The 20803-nt window shown below is 44.0% G+C and overlaps 1 protein-coding gene across 4 annotated transcripts in view; it reads left to right on the forward strand.

Moving 5' to 3' along the window:
• Nucleotides 1-20803, forward strand: part of UNC5B (unc-5 netrin receptor B) — a 164903-nt gene that overhangs the window by 128084 nt on the left and 16016 nt on the right. For 3 of the 4 annotated variants that reach the window (XR_014548189.1, XR_014548190.1, XM_083614289.1), the window contains exons 5-13: nucleotides 2982-3162; nucleotides 4054-4221; nucleotides 5598-5762; nucleotides 10373-10405; nucleotides 14728-14922; nucleotides 15481-15870; nucleotides 17067-17154; nucleotides 18504-18672; nucleotides 19979-20212. Coding sequence is in view for 2 of the 4 variants with exons in the window: in XM_083614289.1 (XP_083470415.1) it covers nucleotides 2982-3162; nucleotides 4054-4221; nucleotides 5598-5762; nucleotides 10373-10405; nucleotides 14728-14922; nucleotides 15481-15870; nucleotides 17067-17154; nucleotides 18504-18672; nucleotides 19979-20212 (1623 nt within the window). In the remaining 2 variants the exon portion in view is untranslated. The remainder of the gene's footprint in view (nucleotides 1-2981; nucleotides 3163-4053; nucleotides 4222-5597; nucleotides 5763-10372; nucleotides 10406-14727; nucleotides 14923-15480; nucleotides 15871-17066; nucleotides 17155-18503; nucleotides 18673-19978; nucleotides 20213-20803) is intronic. The other variant, XM_083614290.1, reaches the window with a different exon arrangement.

Here is a 20803-nt window from a genome sequence, read left to right on the forward strand (position 1 = left end):
GAAAGAGGTGGCTGCTAAGCAAGACCAGGTCTCAAAAGGACCCAGGTTTGAGATTGCACCTGGAGACTTAGAGCACTTTCCCTGACAGTGATATATATATTTTCCTACCAGGCTTGTTCTGGCAGAATGCTTTGAGATTCATGAGCTAGGGCTGTAGCATTGCCTCCAATGGTGATTGCTGCCCTCCCATTAAATGTATTACTTTCCCCTCTTCCATAAGACAGATGCTGGAATAAATGTTCAAAAGCCTCCTGAAATATCTCCTGCTTTTTTTCCTTTTTCAATTTTAGGGTGTTATTCTAACTCAGACATGCAGACTTGTTTTAAAGATTTTGGTTGCTGAGATACCTTCCCCCCACCCACCCACCAACCAACCACTCTCCAAATTTGCTGGCGGTTGGTAACCAGAAACTTCCTGCCTTCCTCCTACAGCTGGGCACATCTGCGCCTTCCCTGAAGGCACACCGTGAATGTGAATAATTGTAGGCAAGGATGCAATTTTTCCCATTGCAGCCCATTAATAAATCACGGGGAGCTGTTACTTCTTTCAGATATCTGCCCAGCCACCCTCTCCCCACTATGCACACCACAGAAGCACACACACATCTGCCTGCTTCTTCCAAGCAACTGCCATAAAATTCCAGCTGGGAGTGTTGGCACCTTAGCAGATTGCCAGTTTACAGCCAGGAGAAAAAAAGTGTGCATGAGGTAAATGAGTCGGCTCCCGGAGCCGGATCGGGGCCGTGATGGATAGCCTCGCACAGAGGCCGTCTGCTTTCATTATTCAGCAGAAGTGTTTATTTTAGGCAGCGGATCTGTTATTCTGACACCTAATAATGTACTTAACCTCAACACCTGTTCAGCCCAGCCTTCCCTCCCTCCCGCATGGGCTGATCAGCCATTAACTCCTCGCAGGATTTAGCAACGAAAACACAGAACGAATTGTTTTCCAGTGAGGGGGAGAGCAATTAGAATTAGGACGTATCAACATTCCTGGAATTCCCCTGACAGTGGCAGAGCTTCACACAGGGGTCATCTTTAGTCTTTGACACCCTGTGACCTGGTACTTCCCGTGTAAACGGCCCAACTGGTGTAACGGCTGCAACATTAGCTTGCGTTTGGGGAAACTCCAGCCCCGGCTCCCTTCCGCGAGGCTCTCAGGGTGTCGCAGCCTTGTCACAAGGCCGAGTGAGGCTGCATCTTCAGGCAGCCCATGGGGAGCAACACAGAAGTGGTGGCAAACAGCTGCCCCCAAATCTGCTGGTTCTGCAAGTGTTGTGCAGCATGCTTTCAAACAGAGGGCAATGCCACCTCCCTGCTGGCACTTTATGAACACGCATACCAGAGCAGTTGTTTGGGTGTGTGGCACCATCCCAGGGACATAAATTTTCTGCTGTTGCTGCTACCGCAGGAAGCTTCCAGCGACTTGTGACTGCAGTGGCAGGGTAACGCCGCTGCCACCGCCAACATAGCATCATATGGCTGTGCAGCTAACTTTAGGTACCTGGGGTGTAAAGATGCTCAGTCTAGATGGAGTGCAGGCAGTTAAGCACACACACGCATCTACCTGGTGACTGAGTGCCGATGGAGAGACAGGTCAATCCAAGCTAAGGGCAGGTAGACCATAGTGTCCTGTAAGGTAGCACCTGGATTCTGCCTCTAGAAGACCAAGAGGCCTGGTCCATGCATGCAGGTGAATGAGGAGGCAGAATGGATATTTCTGCTTCAGACCTCAGGTGCAAAATTTGAGTTTTGAGTACACACGTATGTTTTACAACCCTGTTTGGCAAGTTTTAGAAATGGGGATGGGGGCAGAATGCTAGCATATCCTAGTCCAGCCCCTTCAGAGCTACTTTTCTATGTGCAAGGTTTTGTGTTTTTCGCTGAAATGGCAAAACACCACTTTCAGCCCAAAATGGTGCAGTCTAGTCTATCGCTTCAGGACTCCACCATCTCGTTCCCATTTCACTTTGTCACCTGTGTGGACGAGGCCTGAAGCCTTCAGCCTCACACTCTCAGAGCGTAACTTACTTTTCAGAGTTGTTGTTGGGCTAAAACTGTTGGTCTCAGCAACTTGGGGCAGGATACAAATGTAAGAAATTAATCTGCAATTTGTCTGGCCTTGTAGTTTTTTTGCTAACAAAACAGCGAAGTGGTTGAACTGGGCCATTCCACATCCAGCTGGTGTGGCAGATGGGAACAAAATTAAAAATAGAAAGGTTATCTGTAAGAAAGTCTGTCCTTTCTCGAACAATGAGCAAAGCCCAGGTGCATTATGGTACTAGGGGCTCCTGGGGTGACAGGCAGGGTTGTTTATTATTAAAAAAATGGTTGAACATCACAAGATTCAAGATACTTCATAAATAAGGCCTGTTTATGCTTACTCAGTATTCCTTCTACGTATGATATTGCATGTACCAGTGCAAGTGGGCAAACGTATACATGCCACAGGAACCCAATGGAGCTTTCTGTCATGGGTACCTGCGGCAAATTTTGCTCTGCTTTCTTTTGGACTACATCAGTGAGGCCTAGAGTGGGGGGGGGGTGTCTTGTAATCTGGGCAGCCCGCTACCTCCATACACACTGTCCAGGCTTGCTTCCTGCAGAGGTTGCTTTGGTGCTGCTAATGCAGCAAAAACAACACAGGAGGCAGCAGTTACGAGTTAGCAGTCTCTGCGGCCACAGCAGGTGCTGTGATTCTCCTGCAGTTTGACTCCACCCCTGGAGGGTTATCCAACAGAATTCCAGGCTCTGGATGACAAAGTCCCATGGCTTGCTGGGGAAACTTACAACTTTTTTTTAAAAAAAACTTAGAGTTGTAGATCTGTCTTTGGAATGACGATCACATGTTGCATGTATTGTGTGTGTAGTTAACAGTGGCTCCCTCTTCCTCTTTCCTTCATTTTTTTTTTTACCTGTCCCAACACCTTCTTTCCCTATTCCTTTCCTCCCTGTTTTTCTCCCCCCGTGGCTCTCTCTAGGTGGAGTGGCTGAGGAATGATGATGTGGTTGACACTGCCCAAGATACCAACTTCTTGATAACCATTGACCATAATCTCATCATCAAGCAAGCCAGACTTTCTGACACTGCCAACTACACCTGTGTGGCCAAGAACATTGTCGCCAAACGGAGAAGCACCACAGCCACCGTCATTGTCTATGGTACAGACTTTTTGCTTTCGGCAGGTTAGGGGGCTTATTCACATGGTGGATAAGAAGAAGATGGGAACACAGTTTTCTGCAACATATATATGTGTGCATGTATAATTAAATATTTGGTTCATGCAGTATGTAAACATCCACATTAAATGCAAATAACAACCTGATCCTCGAAGTATGTTTGTTCAAAAGGAAGTCCCACTGAATTTAATAGCACTTGCAATTGTATTTTAATATTTTGTTGGAAGCCGCCCAGAGTGGCTGGGGAAACCCAGCTAGATAGGCGGGGTATAAATAATAAGTTGTTGTTGTTGTTGTAAGAGTCCCTACCTCTGCAGTTTCCCCATCAATTGATTGATTGTTTCTTACAAATTATAGGTTGCTTCATTGTAAGGCAATCTCGCAAATAAACTGGCCCCGAGCTGTTCAGGGCTGTAAGTACCAATAGTTAACACCTTGAGCAGTTAATTGACAACCAGTGCAGGTCTCTGATTCACAGGTGTTACAATTTTGCAGATATTCCTTAATAGATGTGTTCTTACAGAGGTTCATTTTACTATTATTGATTAGTGACGTAGAAGATGCAGCATTTGGGCTTCTCTCTTGTGGTAACTGCACATGGAGAGTGTCCAGTCTGGTGCCAGCTTCCACCAAAAATGTGCAACACTGGCATTGATTGTGACAGCCATGGTGGTGAGGACTTACTGAATGTTACAGCTGCCACAGGAATCCAACACAATGTGGGTGTTTCCCAGCATATTTCGTGCAGGCAGCTGTAAAATTAGAAGTGGCTACAGGAGAAAGAAGTCAGCTAGGTTGGTATTGAGGAGATAGCCTCACTTGTCTGCTCTTTCATGGTTTTTAACATCCTTTGCTTCTCTTCCCTGCTCATAGTGAATGGTGGCTGGTCTACCTGGTCAGAATGGTCCCCATGCAGCAACCGCTGTGGTCGAGGATGGCAAAAGCGCACCCGGACTTGCACCAATCCTGCGCCTCTCAACGGTGGCTCCGTTTGCGATGGACAGTCCTTGCAGAAGATCTCCTGCAGCACTATGTGCCCAGGTGAGGGCATCTCGGACAGCCACTCCTGGACTCTGCACAGTGAGCTGTATTCACACACAGGGCTGTTTCTGTTTGTATAGCACAGAATCTGGTGGCAAAGCTTGATGTAGCCAGTTGACTTAGACTCAGTACCCTGTACAGAGCGTTAAGAATATCTCAAGCAGCAGGAGCCAGGCAGCAGAGCATTTGGGAGCCATATCTGCTTTAGAAAACAATCCACCAGTTTCCAAATGTCATTTATTAAAACAGCTCATTCTTTATTTAGAACTACCTTTAAATATCAAGGGTTTGGGGAAAGGCATCCAATATTCCGTTTTGTACGAAAGTTCTGTGTACATTATAGTGCAATGATATTTATGTTGAGTCACAACTGAAGTGAGACTCATAATTTACAGGAAGAACTGCTAACATCACAGCATCTGCTAGCAGCAAGATGTGTTATTGCAAGGAATTGAGGAAAATAACAATGCTCTTAACACTTGCGGCCTGGAGGGACGAAACAGGATAAACAATAAAGAAGCGGGTTGTTTTGTGAGAATTCAATGTACTTTTGTGTCTGGCTGCTCTTTTTAGACTTCAAAAGAAAGCAAAAAAAGAAATAATCATACATGTGATGATGGGAGGCTGGAACCTTAAGAAAGGCAGATTTAGGAATGCATGTGCTAGTCAAATCTGTTCCGTTTAGTTTAGGTTTTTTTAAATTACATTTTATGCTTGGTTGGGATGACAACTGGCAGATGTGGCAAGAAAGCAGGCGGTGCTTTAAAAAAGAGGAAGCTGCTGTAGTAGTTAGAACCTACAGCTTTCAAGATGTCACCTAATTTTTTTGGTAGGTGACCTTTAGCAAGCCACAGTCTTTTGCCCTAGCTCACCGGCTGCATTATGGGGTTAATGACACTGATCTACATTGCAGACTTGTTCAGAGGCCTGCTAAAATGCAGCATAGAAATTCTAACTAGATGCACGCCTGAAAATAGCTGCTTGTATCAGTATGCGTCACATTAAGGCGCACTTAAAATACAACAAAATTTTGGTGTAAAAACACTTACGTGTGGGAGATAGTGCATGTTTTCAATGAGGAATAGCTTCCTGTGTTGGAAGGTTGCAGTGTTTTAAGTCTGATCTTACCTGCCTGCCAGTATTACTTTACTTTTTGGTTTGGGGCCGGTGGTGCCAGTAGGTGATTTCACAAGGGCATTGCAGCATTCTGCTTTTTTCAGGATTTAGTAAGCTTGTCCTACAAGAAATTGTTTCCTCTCCCCCCCTCCCTGCACCAACCCCTTCTGCCTGTGCGTCTCTAATTAGTTTCCTTCCTTTATGGTGGTGATTCTGGTGATGGATTAGTCCCTGACTGTCTTTTCCCTCCTGAAATGCAGTAGACGGAGCTTGGACGGAATGGAGCAAGTGGTCAGCCTGCAGCACAGAATGCACGCACTGGAGGAGCAGAGAATGCACAGCCCCTTCGCCCAGGAACGGAGGCAAAGACTGCAGCGGAGTGCTGCTTGACTCCAAAAACTGCACCGATGGGCTCTGTATGCAAAGTGAGTCGATTTGCTGTGCCTAATAAGAAGCAGAGGGGAAAGGGAAGACAGAAGGGAGGCAGGTTTTTCAGTTGTACTGAAAAAGCTCTGCAGGTGGGCATGTAAGACCCAGTGACAAACTTCTGTTGCCAAGTTATCTATCACAGAAATAAAGACACAACACGTAGGCTAATAGCTGTTAGAGCATATATAATAGAATATCATTCTATTTTATGATATTTTTGATATCATTCAAAAAGTATAAATAAATCTATTAGAGTTCATATATACAGTGTAACAGACTAGTGGCGCTTCTCGGCCTTTTGGCTAAGATCAAGTGCAGAATGTCAAGGCCATGCGTTCAAGACAGGCATCAAAGGTCAGTCTCACAATGGTTATTCAAAGGTTTCAACAGAAGACCTTCTGCGCCACTAATCTGTTACATTATATATATGAACTCTAATAGATTTATTCCTACTTTTTGAATGATATCATTATTCTATTGCATATGCTCTAACAGTTATTAGCCTACGTGTTGTGTCTTTGTTTCTGTGATTGGTTCTCATTGCAACACAGGGGTTTGTTTTTGCCAGGGGGAGAACACCGACTGCATCCTTTCAGCTCCTTACCCAAATCTGTTACCAGTCCCAATGAAGTTCTCTGGCCACCTAAATTCACAAGTTTGAAACTTAAGTTAACTTGAGGTCATTTAAGGAATGGAAGTTTCCTCTCCGCTCTGTCCCAGTGTGGTTACTTGAAACCCATAGAAAGCCTCTCTTGGGGTCCCTTTTGAACTGTGTCGGAGGGAGTACCAAGGGGGGCTGCTGAGAGGAGGAAGAGACACAAAACTTCCCTTCTGTAAACTTTATTTCTTAAATATTTATTATATACCTAAGATGTGTGGATGTGATCAAACATATTGTTGCACACATAATTACTGGGTACACTTGTCACAGAGCTGTGATTAATTTTCACTCCCTGCTGAGTGCACACTCCATAGCAAACCTGCATTTGACACTGTGTAATGTGTAGGTCATCCCATTGCCCCTGCCTCTGGTTGGCATCAGCCTTCTAGGTGAATGGTTTCAAGTCTTGGAGGTGCATGGAGATAGCACGCTAGGGCATAGTGGCAAGCAAACCCAACTGAGGTGCAAGCTACTTCTGAGTCCACCTGTTTAGGATTGGGCTACAGATCCTTGCAGCTCACCTGAATGTGTTCCAGTTGTGCTTCTGCCCAGCCAACAGTTGACTTGAGACTGCTGATTGATGTAGACACCTGTATTACTCAAACGATATGTAGGTCATTCAGAAGAGCAGAATATTTCAGTTAGAAGGATTATCTGTATGAACTGCTGGCTGCCTAGATAGATAGATAGATAGATAGATAGATAGATAGATCAAGAGAACTATTTTGAGAAGTGTATGGTAAGGTTAGTGGGTGAAATGCCAGTCTTTCCTTAATAAGGTTTGAGTCCTAATCCTGAATGTGAATCTTCTGAAGAAGGTGAAAGAACTGCCATTCAGAACCCATGATGGCAGGATCCCTCTTCCACCTGTAGAGCTCAAAGAGTGAAACTATGAGAAGTAGAACGGGGTCTCTTCTTCATACGAGAAAGGAGACCACAGGTGGGCAGGGTAAAGCAATTGTGGATAGTGTCATTTCCCATTGAAATGAGAGAGAAATCTTCTATTTCATTGACATTTCCTTCAAAAATCCATCAGTTGTCTTAGTGCGGGGGAAAGCAATCCAGTGAATTTTGTTCAACAATGTGATCCCCCAAAGAAATGGGTCCTGATGGTATCTCACTGGGATTTTTGCTTTGCATGAACACCTGGCTTAAACTTGATCCAGATCTCTCAGGCTACAGAAATTACTTTCAGTGCTAGGACTAAGCCCCAGAAGCCAAGAAGCAATAATGAAGAAAAATATATTTAGACAAGTGCAGAGTTAATTTTCCTTGGCTCTACATGACAACAATCAGCCTCTTCCCTATCCCCACGTGCACCTGCTCTCTAGTTCAATGGTCCTGCAGCCTGCAAAGGACCTTTGCCTGAGTCATTTTGCCAACAGAATACAGCTCTTGTCCTGCGACCCTTTAGGATAATTGACAGCTCAGGAAAGCATGTTGCTTTGCCAGTATTCTCTTGCCAACACCTTCAATCCAGTCTGCTTGTACATTCATGAACATTCCATGACATCACAGTAGCTCAGCCAGCATCTGAAGTGCTCATTGGGTGGTCACAGGAAGGCAGGAGGCAGAAGATGTTTGGTTTTAACCCTTCTACTCTAAATTTGAGGCAAGGCTGGGGATAATTGCTGTATTTACATCTCTCTCTAGAGCAGGCTTCCTCAAACTCAGCCCTCCAGATGTTTTTTGGCCTACAACTCCCATGATCCCTAGCTAGCAGGACCAGTGGTCAGGGATGCTGGGAATTGTAGTCTCAAAACATCTGGAGGGCCGAGGTTGAAGAAGCCTGCTTTAGAGCATCCAAATAAATTGCCTGAATGAGCAGAAAAGCAAATTTTGCTACAAGAGCAGCCCTGCTATTTTAAAAAATAAAAATAAAAATTGTGACAGTGCTGCCACCTGCTGTAGTCATGTTGATTTCCGTTGTGATACCTTCCTGGCTTGTTAGTTTGCCCGAATTTATATTGCTGCCTGAATTCTGTCCTCCCACCGCAATCTGCTCACCCCCCCTCCCAATGCTATAATTCTAACCTCATGCCGCTGCCGCATGAGAATGTATGTGTGTCATCTTAAATGGAATCACTGGATTGATCCATGTTGGCAGATAGCAGAGATGAGGGGGAGTCCTGTACAGAGACGCAATTTATTTTTTGAAAAAGGGAAAAAGCATCTCCCCCTCCCTCCAGTAGCTGCTGGCTCTGGTGAAGCTCACTGCTGGGGAAAATTAAGGCATCATGACAGCCGAGGTCGGGTGCAGTTTGCAGGCACAGTCAAACTGTGCACCATGGCAGCCTGCTGCTGGCTGTTAACACTTAAACAGGCAAATGGTACTGAGAAGAAAACCAAGCAGCAACACACCGAGAGGCAAGGAACACTGTGCTCTGTGTACCTCCCCATTGCTTAACAAGGATCAGTACCTTTCCAGTGTGTGGGAACTTTCAACATGCAGCAAGTTTGAAGAACTTTAAGATGAATTGGAGTTAGTCTGTTCTTCTTTAGCATTTTGTCTCCCTCATTCCTCTCTTCCTCCTCCTCCACCATCCCAACCATATATGTGTCCCTGCCACTTTGGGATCACCATATACTTCATCAGTGCTTTTTTCCTGGGGGGACGCAGGGGTACGTATACCCCTAAACATTTTGTGACTCTAAGTTTGACCTCATTGAGGGACAGTATTTCAATACGAGTAGGAAAATGAGAGTATCCCCTAAACATATTTTTTTTAAAAAAAGAAAAAAGCGCTGTACTTCATTCATCTGATGATGTGGACACAGGCCCATGAAAGCTTCTGCCAGTCATCATGGCACTTTTCAGGTGTTGGTGGATTACAACTCCCATAATTCCTGGCCATAGGCCATGCCAGGAATTGGAGCTGATGGGAGTTGGAGTCCATTGACCTCTGGAGTGCACCATTCAAGGCTTACGTCGTAATATATGTGCTCATCCTAAACGTCCTACAACACTGTTGGGTTTCACTGCAGCAGACCAGCATGGCTCCCCCACGGGAAAATAAATTAGATGCTACTGCTTCTTCCAGCACTTTCTTATGTTGACTGGGGGGTAGGGGGTGTTTTTGGTGGTGAATGGGGTAACTGCCGCTAACGGAGGACAGGACAACTGAGAAACATGGCAGTTCATTGCTTTTGTCCAGATGAGTTGTAGGCAGTGCTTTTTTTTCTAAAAAAAATGTTTAGGGGTACTCTCATTTTGACTCAAGAAAATCACCATTTTATAGTTCAAATTGGGAAAAATAAATACAGTAAATGGACAAAAGTATAAAGACTCCCAAAATGTTTAGGGGTATGCGTCCCCCCAGAAAAAACACTGGTTCTAGGATTATGCCCTAGAGGACTGGTGGGTCACATGTTGTGAAGAACCAATAGTAGTGCAGTTGGGTGGTTTGTACCAACTGACCACAAAGCTGGGGGGGGGGGTTCCATGGTCATGGGAAGTATGGCAATGAATACCAGTGGTTGGGGGGGAGCAACCACAAGAGACAGCTATCACCATTGTGTCCTGCTTGCAGGCTTGCTGGAGGCAGCTGGCTAGACATTCTAAGAAACAGACCGCTGGACCAGATGGACTCTTGCTCTGCTCTTAGGCACGTTAGCACAGCATCCCAGACCATGATGTCGGTTTTACATTTCGCAGGCACTCTCCTGATACTGTGGGCAGATACAGCAGTGCAGATATTTGAGAGGTGCTGCTTGTGGAGTGAATATGCCAGCCTCCTCCTCCTCCCTTCCAACTGTAGTTTACGTGGCTTTGTCTTGCATGTCACTTCAGTACAAATTGTTCCATTGTGCTTACGTTTTCACCATACCCTTAGTCCTCAGTTTGCCAGAGCTGCTAAACTGCCCTTTGTTTTCTTTTGTTACCATCTTCATTGTCGCCATTCTCATTTTTCAACCTTTGTTTTTGAACTTTGTTTTCCCCGACAGATAAAAGATTTGTAAGCGAGCCCAAAAGTCACCGTAAGTCTCCATTTCATAGCCATTTTCTTTCATTTGTTGTACATTTAAGCTTTTGGTTTGGTTCGGGTTTGTCTGCTGTACATGAACATTTGCCCTACCTCAGTATTAAAACATTCCTGGAGGACCATCTCTGTGTGACTCTAGCAGCCTCAAGGGAGCTGAAGCCAGTGGGAGGGGGAATGTAGACATTGTTAGGCCTGGTGGACCTTGAAAAGCAAACTGGGTTTGTTTTAGAAACCAGAATCAAACCAGGTTTATTTCCAATTCAGTAGGAAAGATACTGTGGTGGTTTTTAGTTCAGTGCTGGTTTAAATAATAAAGCTTTGTAGCCTCCAGAAGGAAGGAGATGCATGTGATGTTCTGGACTCCTTCCCTGAACATATCAGCTTGCTTTTTTTCTATTTTTAAAGAAAGCTCTCTAGCCTTTTTGTTTACAGAGATATAATGGAAAACGTGCTGGCCATTTTCTACCCAATTGCTCCCAGTAAAACAAACCTGCTTCTAGTGTTGTGGATAGCAGCGGCAAACGCACTGGGATGGCTGACAGCCACATGCCACTGTAAAAAAATAAATATTAGGCCATTCTTATTTTTGTTTTGCTCAGTTTTGCCTTGACCTATTATTACAGCTCTCCCAGTATACCTTAGGATATCACATACACACACAATATTTTGGGTTGTGGGAATGAATTAATAATGGTGATGATGAAGATGATGAAAATGTCAGTTCTCTGTATAAAAGTTCTTTGTATAAAATCAAAAACTATACTCCACCAACACCTGTTATTCCCTTTACTAAATTCAGTGTAAAGTTTCAATGGGAATTAAAGCTATAGTTCATCCATCTACAAGAGCGAGAAAGAGAAACGCCTTCCTTTTGTCTTTTGCTCAGTGCAAGCATTGTTCTTCCCCTCCCAGCTTTCTTTCTCTCTCACCCTCAAGTAACTTGTTGGCGTTTTTGTAACTCCTTGACATAGGGCTATAGTGGTGGCATTGTTTTGTTTCGTTTTTGTTTTCATTTTGCCAGAGATGGGGGTGTTCTTGCTGCGCATCCCTCCCCTTTCCTTGCGGCAGTGTGCCATCAGTTGCTGCACTGCGTGGCAATAAAACGTGATAACGTCTGTGAACGTGAAGCATAGAAGGCAGAGCTGTTTCTGCATGAGTAGCATCCAGTGCAGAATATTTATTAGCTTCATCGGTGATAGCTTATCTTCTGTAATGCAGACTGAAAATCAAATAAAGGGAGGATAAAGGTGGCAGAGTAATTGCTACTCTTCCAATTCTGCCGTTCTCTGCCACCTAAAAATTCTCTTGCTGTTTTAAAGGACCTTTGCTTAGTCTCCCTTGCTTCTCCTTATGCCCACAATGACCTCCCAGAATGCCCTACCCTACCCCGCCACCCCCCTTTAATTCTAAAGATATTTCAAAACTATTCTTGCAAAGCCTATGCATCTCAACACCTTAGCCTCCATGCCTTGGTCACGCAAATCCCTTGCCTGTTGCCTCCCTTCTGTTTTATTTCCATTGTCAAACTTGAGGCTGCAAGCTCCCTGGGGCTCCCTGTTGCTCCTGCTCTGAAGTGCCATGCATATTGATGGTGACACCTTAATAAATAACGTTAGCATGGGAGTCGACCCTCCCAAGCCCCGAACTATTTTAGCAGTATTCCTTGCTGTTGTATTTCACCTTCTAGTCAGAGGGAGGGAAATTACTTCTGTAGCAAGCAATGATGGAAGCTTGGCATGGAGCATTCCTCTGCCTACTCTAGCAATCCCTATAGATTGGGAAATGGCCTGATTGGATACTTCAAAGCCTGTAATTCCCCGTTATTTCTTCCTTGTGCCTTAATCCGGTAGCACCCTCAGGAAAGAAATTCCCAGGGGATCACACACAACCGTACATGTAAAGGTAAAGGGACCCCTGACCGTAGTCCAGATATAATTACATTTTTAAAACAACAACAACAACATCTTAAGAGCAAGTATAAATGTAAAATGTAATACAATATGTGTATGTGGAGTATGAAATTGAAAAACCAGTAAAGAATATTTGAGGGGGGGGGGGAAACACCTTGATTCAGTTCCACATAGTCCCCTTCAGAAAGAAGGAACCAGGGCATGGTAATGGGGGGAGCTTGGAGAAAAGGGAAACAGTTAAATCAAAGACAGGGGTGGAAGGAGGAGATCATTGTAAATGCCAGTCTCTTGGCATATCTGGAGTAATTCTCGATTTGATTGGATATATTTCTATGCCTCTTTCTGTTCAAATGAATCCCAAAGCGGCGTACAAATAATCAGTAACATGACAGAGCAGAATAGAACATCACAATTTCAACATGAATCATACAGAATAATTAACAAAGCATTAGTGAAACAATTACAATCTATAAAACACTGTTAACAAAGCAGCAAATAAAATAAAATAAAATAAAAAATAAAAAAATAAGCTAAACATAGCATGTTAAAGAAAGAAGTCATGCTTTTTTTATTAGCAAGTCCATATAGCATTTCTTTTGGAGGCAGTGATGGGATGAGGCTTCAGTTCTTTCTGTCGTCTTATATGGCCAAACCCCACTCCACCCACCCCCCAAAAAGGTCTTCCTGGGCATGTTTGAACAAATTGATCTGCAAAACTTTGGAAGCGTTGAATCCAAGGCCCAGCGTTTTTGACGTAAATAAACTTTATAAAGCCAAGGAGATCTTAAAGATTAAACTCAACATAGTTAGTAGAGGTTGGGGGCAGGGGGGAAGCACTAGGCAGCAAACATCATTTGCGAGCTCAGCCACTCAGGAGCTGATGGTGCCTTGTTGTCCAGAGCAATCTAGAAGCTGTTTGCTACCAAAACGAACCTACAGGAGAGATTGACTCAGTTCATGGACTGTTGATCATCTCTGTGCATCCAGTCTCATAGAGCAGCAGTGTTGTTGTTCTTTTTTCCTCAGGCGTGTGCACATTTATAAAAGTTCAAGGTAGATGACTTTTATCACGGTCCTCTTTTCTGCGTACCAAGGGAGACCAAGGAGTCACAGCACGCGTCATGTATAAATAGATAGCTCCAGAGGCAACGTTAATTAGGGGTCCGCGACTGTGCCAAGGTTGTCCAAGGTTTTCTGTCTAGGTCATTTAAAGCATAGGCAGGTGTACATGAAGAATATTGCATTAAGGCTTGCGGATCTTGAAACAGCAGCCTTGTGGCTGGTGATCATTTTTCTTATCACTGAGTCAAAGATCCATAGACCTTATTGCACCCCCCCCCCAATTGCCCCATCCTAATTCAGGGGCTCCTGTTTTGCTTTGTGCTAGTATGGTCTAAGGAGTAATGCAATAAAAATTATTCTCTTCATTGGCTCCTGGCTCTGGATACCATACATTTCTCTAAATTTCTTTTCTGAACAGCAGATTATAGCTTTGCGAGCCCATGGCTCTTGCTTCCTGCCATTCCCTCTTTGCTGTTAACCTTTCTTTCCTTCTGGCTTCCGCCTATCTTCTTTCTTCTCTCCAGACCACCAAAATAAGCTTGCCTTTGTCTAGGAGGGAGCCTAATTCTTCCACCACTTGCCCAACACAGCAATACAAAAAGAAAAAAAGGACTTGTGGTTATTGTAGCTGATATAGCTCAGTTGATAGAGCATGAGACTCTTAATCTCAGAGTGATGGGTTTGAGCCCCACATTGGGCAAAAGGTTCCTGCATTGCGGAGGGTTGGGCTAGATGACCCTCGAGGTCCCTTCCAACTTTACAATTCTATGATGTCATCATAACTTTTGTCCCAGTGTTGCATTCCATTTACAAATCAGTCAAGCTTCCAGCTTGATCTCCGTAACCTAAAGAGAAAGGCATTTGGTGGTTTGTGTGTGTGTCCAACCCTTGCTGTAAAGAATGGCAATAGGGAACATGCTACTAACAGATAACATTCCTGAGTGGCAGTCGCATGCAAAGTCCCTCAAAGCAAAGACTTGCCTGAGCAAACATTTCCTAACTAGACTCATTGAAGGAAAACCTGAGGGCCAGAGGGCTTCAGACATTAAGGCAATCTCTGTCTTTTGTTTCTAAGATCTCTTCAGCTGGACTTTCTATTGTTTCCTCCTTGCCTTTCCAAAAATCCTGAGACGGGGGGGGGGGGGAAGAATCAGAATAGGTGGCGGAAATGTGGTACAACGTTTTGGTTTTGAATTCCGAATGGAAGAGTCATGCCTTTGTTGTACCCATCGTGATCATATTACTGAAAGGCATCCTAACATCATTTAAATAAAGAAAGTAGCAAGCAGAAAGTGACCATTCTTTTCTCAGTTTCTGTTTTAATCTTTCTCTCTCTCCCCTCTAGTACTGGAGGCTACCGGTGACGTGGCCTTGTACGCTGGTGTTGTGGTTGCCATCTTTGTGTTCATTGTTATCCTGATGGCTGTCGGGGTGGTTGTGTACAGGCGTAGCTGCCGGGACTTCGACACTGACATAACAGACTCTTCCGCTGCCCTGACAGGAGGTTTCCACCCAGTCAATTTCAAGACCTCCAGACATGGTAAGACCCCAGCTTACTCACAAGGCTCACATCCATTTTCGTACGTCCTTGAACCTCACTAGGCAGAAGGAGAAAACAGATACAACCAAGCATTTGAACGGAAGGCTGCTAGAACCCATTGCGGAGAAAGAGGTGGACTTGGTCCAGGGCAATCCTGGCTAGCCTGGAACTCTCTGGGTGCTTTCTTTTTTCACAATTAACTAAATCATTTGTGAGACTAAACAAGATGGAAAGTGTGAAATAAACTGTAGACGTTTCAAATAAATAAATAAAAGAAAGTAGCTTAAATTCAGAAGAAAGCTACATCAGTTAGCCTGCAGACATTTGTCAAAATCTGACACATTATCCAACAGGAGGAGGTGGTAGAACTGTAAGCCGTTCAGATTGCAAGTGGAGGCCCACGCTTTGGAATAAAATCTCCCTGCATGTCTTCTGGTGTATGTTAAAGTTTGTTTTTTAACCATTCAGACAAGCTTCCAAGGAGTAGCTGTGCTGTCTGTGTCTATTTCCTTCTATGAGAAACATACCATTAAGCATTTTCCACCTTCTTTTTTGCAGACACCCCCCAATTGCTGCACCCTTCAATGCAGCCCGACCTGACAGCCAATGCCGGCGTGTACCGCGGCCCCATGTATGCCTTGCAAGATTCCTCTGATAAGATCCCCATGACCAACTCTCCCTTGCTTGACCCGCTCCCTAACCTCAAGATCAAAGTGTACAATTCCTCCACAACATCATCCTCACCCGGGATGCATGAGGGGACAGACCTGCTGGGAGTCATGCCCCCAGGCACCTTCCCAGGGGAGAACTTCGGGGATAATCACTTCATGAACCTAAGGAACAAGACCATGGGCTCTCAGCAGCTCTTGACTCTGCCTCGGGAGCCTGGGAACAGCGCCACTGGGACATTCGGCTGCCTGGGAGGAAGGCTCACCATCCCTGGCACAGGTAAATGTCAGCATGAAGGGAAATTTCTGCTGTCCTGACTTTATCTGAGAGTCTATTGAACCAAGAGGTTATGGGCAGGCTGACCTAAACATAGTCTGTAGTAGGTCAAGCTGGGGTTGCATCACCTTGGACAGCTCTGCGCTGACACCTTGCTCCAGGGAGGTCTCGGAACCCAGCTGAGCTCCTATGTACTCGCTAGTTGTGACCATCTCTTCCAGGTTTCTCCCCCTCACTGGTGAATGGAGAACCTTAAAGGGATATTAATCTGTCCTAGAGCACCACACTCTGTTGCCTCTCCAGTTGTTCATGCCAGGCACTTTAGAAAGGGGCACAACTGGTAAAAAGCATTGCCATCACCTAGAATTCCAGAAAGAGGCCCAGATCCATTCGTATCCTCTAAACACTGAACCTGCTCCTGTAAGGGTGTTTGTGTCATTCCATCCAGAGCAGAGATATTTATTGCCATCAACAGTCCACATACCACAAGCATCTACATCTTTGCCTATATTGAGTTTCAAATTATTCACCCCCATTCAGGCTGTTATTGACCTCAGGCAGTCATTCAGGAATGAGGCCTCCTATTCACTTAGATGTTCTTCCAGGATGCAATGGTTGGGAATTTTCAGTCATCGTAAATTATTACAAGGGGAAGATCCCTGACTGTGGGCCTCATCTGCTGTGGGATGGCTCATCTCTTCCTTTGCCACAGGTTTTCTTGCAGAGGGAGCGAAAAGGAGCGCATACTGCACACTGCTAGAAGCATCTTCTTGGTTTAGCTCTGGTGCTAAATAAAACCAGAGTGGGTGAGAGGGGCACCTTCCCCAGGCAACGTCTGGGCAGAAGCAGATAATGGGCACCGAAGATCAAGTGATATACTGTATTGACAGTTACTAAAACAATGTCCAGAGATGCCATCTTTTCTTTTTGGAATAATTAGGCACAGCTTTCGAGGTAATGGGTGAGAAACCAGGTGATGAGCTTGCTTGGGAGCTTTGCAGAGGGTTGCTGGTGATGCAGAGTGAGTCCACTGCATCTTCTCATTAGCTCTGTGCCTGCGGCCTAATATACTGACTTAGGGGAAGAGAGATCAGAGAGAAGGGAAGGTGTACTGCAGAGCTGAGGGTTGTATCATTTTTAAATCTAGTAAAACCCTTTATTCGTTCTCTTCTCCTCCGCCACCCGTTTCTGGTCCATAGGGGTGAGTCTCTTGGTGCCACACGGAGCAATTCCTCAAGGGAAATTCTACGAAATGTACCTGATGATCAACAAAGCAGAAAACACCCTGTAAGTAAAGCAGAAAACGTGCTGTGTTTTTCAATCTGGCCTGCATTATCAGAGGTTATCCAGGAGAGCTACTTTAGGCATGGTCAAAGGCTTGAGCATGCCCAGTGTCAGCTGTTCCCCACTCTCCACTCCACTCCCATTCATTCCACAATCTGCTTTCGTTAGTCCCCTTGATTTCAGCAAACTGTGTTTCGTTCAAGAAACACTACAAACTTGCATCCAGACTCCGCTGATTGCACCTAACGTCTGATTGAAGTCACTGTGTCATGATAGTCATGACCAACTTAAGCATTTCATTGATTTGATAGAGAGCAACGTAGACACAGTTAGGATTCTGCTGTAAGTCAGGATCCAACCCAAAGCCACCTTAGAGGTATTACTTTGGATCTTAGCCAAGGCCTTTAATTTTCTCTTCTGCCTGCACTCAACTTACCAACTTACCAACTTAGTATTTCTTCTTTTTTATTTTATTTTTTTATTTTGACAAAATAATAATAATAAATAAATAGGAATAAAAATGTGCACCCCACCCCCAAGAACATTCCATTGTTACTATCCAACCTCCCAAAATTTCAACACCTCTTGCAATGGTTTGGCCCGTTTCCGTTTTAACAGTACAAATTCTACAAACACCCTCCATATCTCCTCAAAATCATTTCTACTGCACATTCCCCATCTTACCTTAACATCACATGTTAATTTATCATTAATCGTGTATCCCACACCTCTTTGTGCCATTCTTCTATTTTATATTCACCTTGCCACTTCCACTTCCTAGCTATAATAACTCGCACAGCTGTCAATAAAATTGTGAGCAAGTCCTTCATAGCCTGCGAACCTTCCACCACATCGTAAATTGATAATAATGCTACCTCTGGACTTTCGATCAGCTTCAACTGTGTGATTTCTGTTATCTCCTTAAACACCCTTTGCCAAAAAACAAAAACAAAAAAGTACATATTTACACCCCCACCACATGTGAACCATAAGTCCCGGTTTCCTGGCATCCCCTCCAACATAACACCAAATATTCCTAGTATTTCTTCTTTATATGTGTCAAGGGCAGCAATCCAGGACACAATTTGGTTGCTTAAAACCCCATTGAAGTTAAAGGGAGGGGAGATTGTGGCAGGTGGATAATTCTAACTAATTTAATATTTAGCCAGACTGCATTCAGGGGCTTTATTCAGCAAATATTGCTCTCGTCAGGTTAGATTCAAGCCATTCCCCATTTCATTCAAGCCATCCCATTTCCTCTGAGGCGCAGATAACAGATGCCACAGCCCAGTTCTTTGACTTCCTTTGTGTCACTGGAGACAACTTAGCTTTCTTCTCCTTGCCCTCTCTAGCTTTCCATCCGAAGGTACACAGACGGTGCTGAGCCCCATGGTGACCTGTGGCCCCACCGGGCTGCTCTTATGCCGCCCTGTCATCCTCACCGTCCCCCACTGTGCAGAAGTCAGTTCCCCAGACTGGATGCTGCAACTGAAAACCCAGTCCCACCAAGGAAACTGGGAGGTAAGACATAATGATTTGGGAACAGAATCAGCTGTTCCATTGGTGAAGGCACCGCATGCAATCTGTGGGTCAAGCCAGTTACTTAAAAATGTATGGTTTGTTATCAGTTATAAAGCATTTTAAGGTAAGGAGATAGATACGTTTCTGTTGTTGTTTTTTCTTGTCCACCCCTCCCTCCCCACACAACTCTATAACATCTCCTATCAATCAATCAATCAATCAATCTCTGCTGATAAGAAACCCCATTGCTCAAAATGATGAACTTTCCCTTCAAAAATTGTATGATAGAGAAACCCCTTTTAAGCACATATTGCTAGAATCATGAGATCTAGGAAGTTTACAACGCAGAAGTGAAAAGTCAGGATAGCAGCATTTTTAAAGTCGATAAAAAGCTAATCTATGCCAGTGCAGCACCAGATTTATGCAAGGCAGGTGAGACCTTGCAGGTATTGCATTGCTGCCCTCCTGGAAGTATTATAAATCAGGGTTGTGTGTATGTGATGGCAGTTCTGTTGAAAAGCTGCAGCCTGGAATGTTGTACCAGCCACAGAATTCAACTGGCCTAGAATCACAGCTTTCACACAAAAAATAAAAATAAATGGTTGTGAAGATATACTTGAAAATGTGGGGAAAGGGCCTGATGAACTCAAATGTGCAATAGATTTCCAGTCGTCAAGAGAGCATAACTTTAGTGCCCTATGTAACTCTTCGCCTCCTTGCCATGGGTGACAATAGCAGAATAAATTGGGCAAAATGATTTCAGAAAATGTTAAATAATGTTAAAAGTTGCAGAACAGATTGTGCAAAAAAACGAAGAGCCATAAACAATCTTGCTTAATGGCATAGTTTATGCAAGCTGCAGTTTTCTTGAATTTCAGAATTTAGGTGACCATACTGTAGTTTTTCTTCTTGTTAAACAGAGCACCCTCAACCCTGGTGCTAGTAAACAGGGAGATAAATCTATTGAATAATAATTTCAGCTTGGTTCATGTGTACCAGCAGCAAGAAAGTCACTGTCTTTTGACCCAAAACAGTGTTGACTGCCCAATGGGATTTCTTTCTTTTTTATATAAATGATTTGGGGACTTTTACTATTTAAAATTTTGACAACTTGTATTTCTGGAATTTTTTTGTTTAACTTTCTCTTGGATAGTTTTTGTTTTTCTGAGTTACGTTGCAATGGACATTGAATATAGGCAATAAAAATCTGACATGCTAACCAACTGGCCTCCAGCCAGTGGAAGTAGGCACCAGGAAGAAATTTACTTCTGTTTTTTGCTCTTCCCACCCCTTTCTTCTCCTTTAGGAAGTTGTAACTCTGGATGAAGAGACTTTAAACACGCCCTGCTACTGCCAGTTGGAACCTAAGTGCTGCCATGTTCTGCTGGACCAGCTTGGGACATACGTCCTCGTGGGAGAGTCCTACTCCCGGTCGGCCATCAAGAGACTCCAGCTCGCCATCTTTGCCCCCACCCTTTGTACTTCGCTGGAATACAGTGTCAAAGTATACTGCCTGGAAGACACACCGGATGCCCTGAAGGTAACATTGCTCAGTTTGCCCCTCTTGAATTTCTTTGCACTTGACTTGCACTCCTCCTCCTTTCTGGCTACTTAATTAAACCATTCATCAGGCAGGTAAGTTTTTTTCTGATGGGAAAACTTTCCATTCTGAACAGTCTCCGTGATCCCAGTAGCTATTTGGAAGCTAACTTAAAAATTCGGCGGGATTCTTGTAGGGTTGAAATGGAATATGTCCATTTCAGTTCTCTCGGTTTCTCATTTCAGTTTTATTTATTTTAATGTGATCCTCGGACAAAGGGCAGCATAGAAATGTCATAAATAAATCAATTTTACCAATCTTAAATTCAGTTCTCCGCATTTTTCTAGCAGTGTGAATTTCTCTTTATAAGCACATTTTTATATACACCTTTTTTTTGGAAGTTATTTCCCCTAATGTAATGCATCTTTGTATGCCAATTTTCATTAATATGTTCATTTTTATGCACGCTTTCTCTTAACATGTGTATTTTTGTAAGCATCGTTTGGTTGGAGAAGTGCAGCACAGAACTCGGTTAAGTGCAAATCTTGAAGAAACCCATATTATTTTGGGAGGTGCGAATTTGATAGGTTT

Source organism: Podarcis filfolensis (genome assembly GCF_964270895.1).
Source record: "Podarcis filfolensis genome assembly, chromosome: 5".
Lineage (NCBI taxonomy): Eukaryota > Metazoa > Chordata > Lepidosauria > Squamata > Lacertidae > Podarcis > Podarcis filfolensis.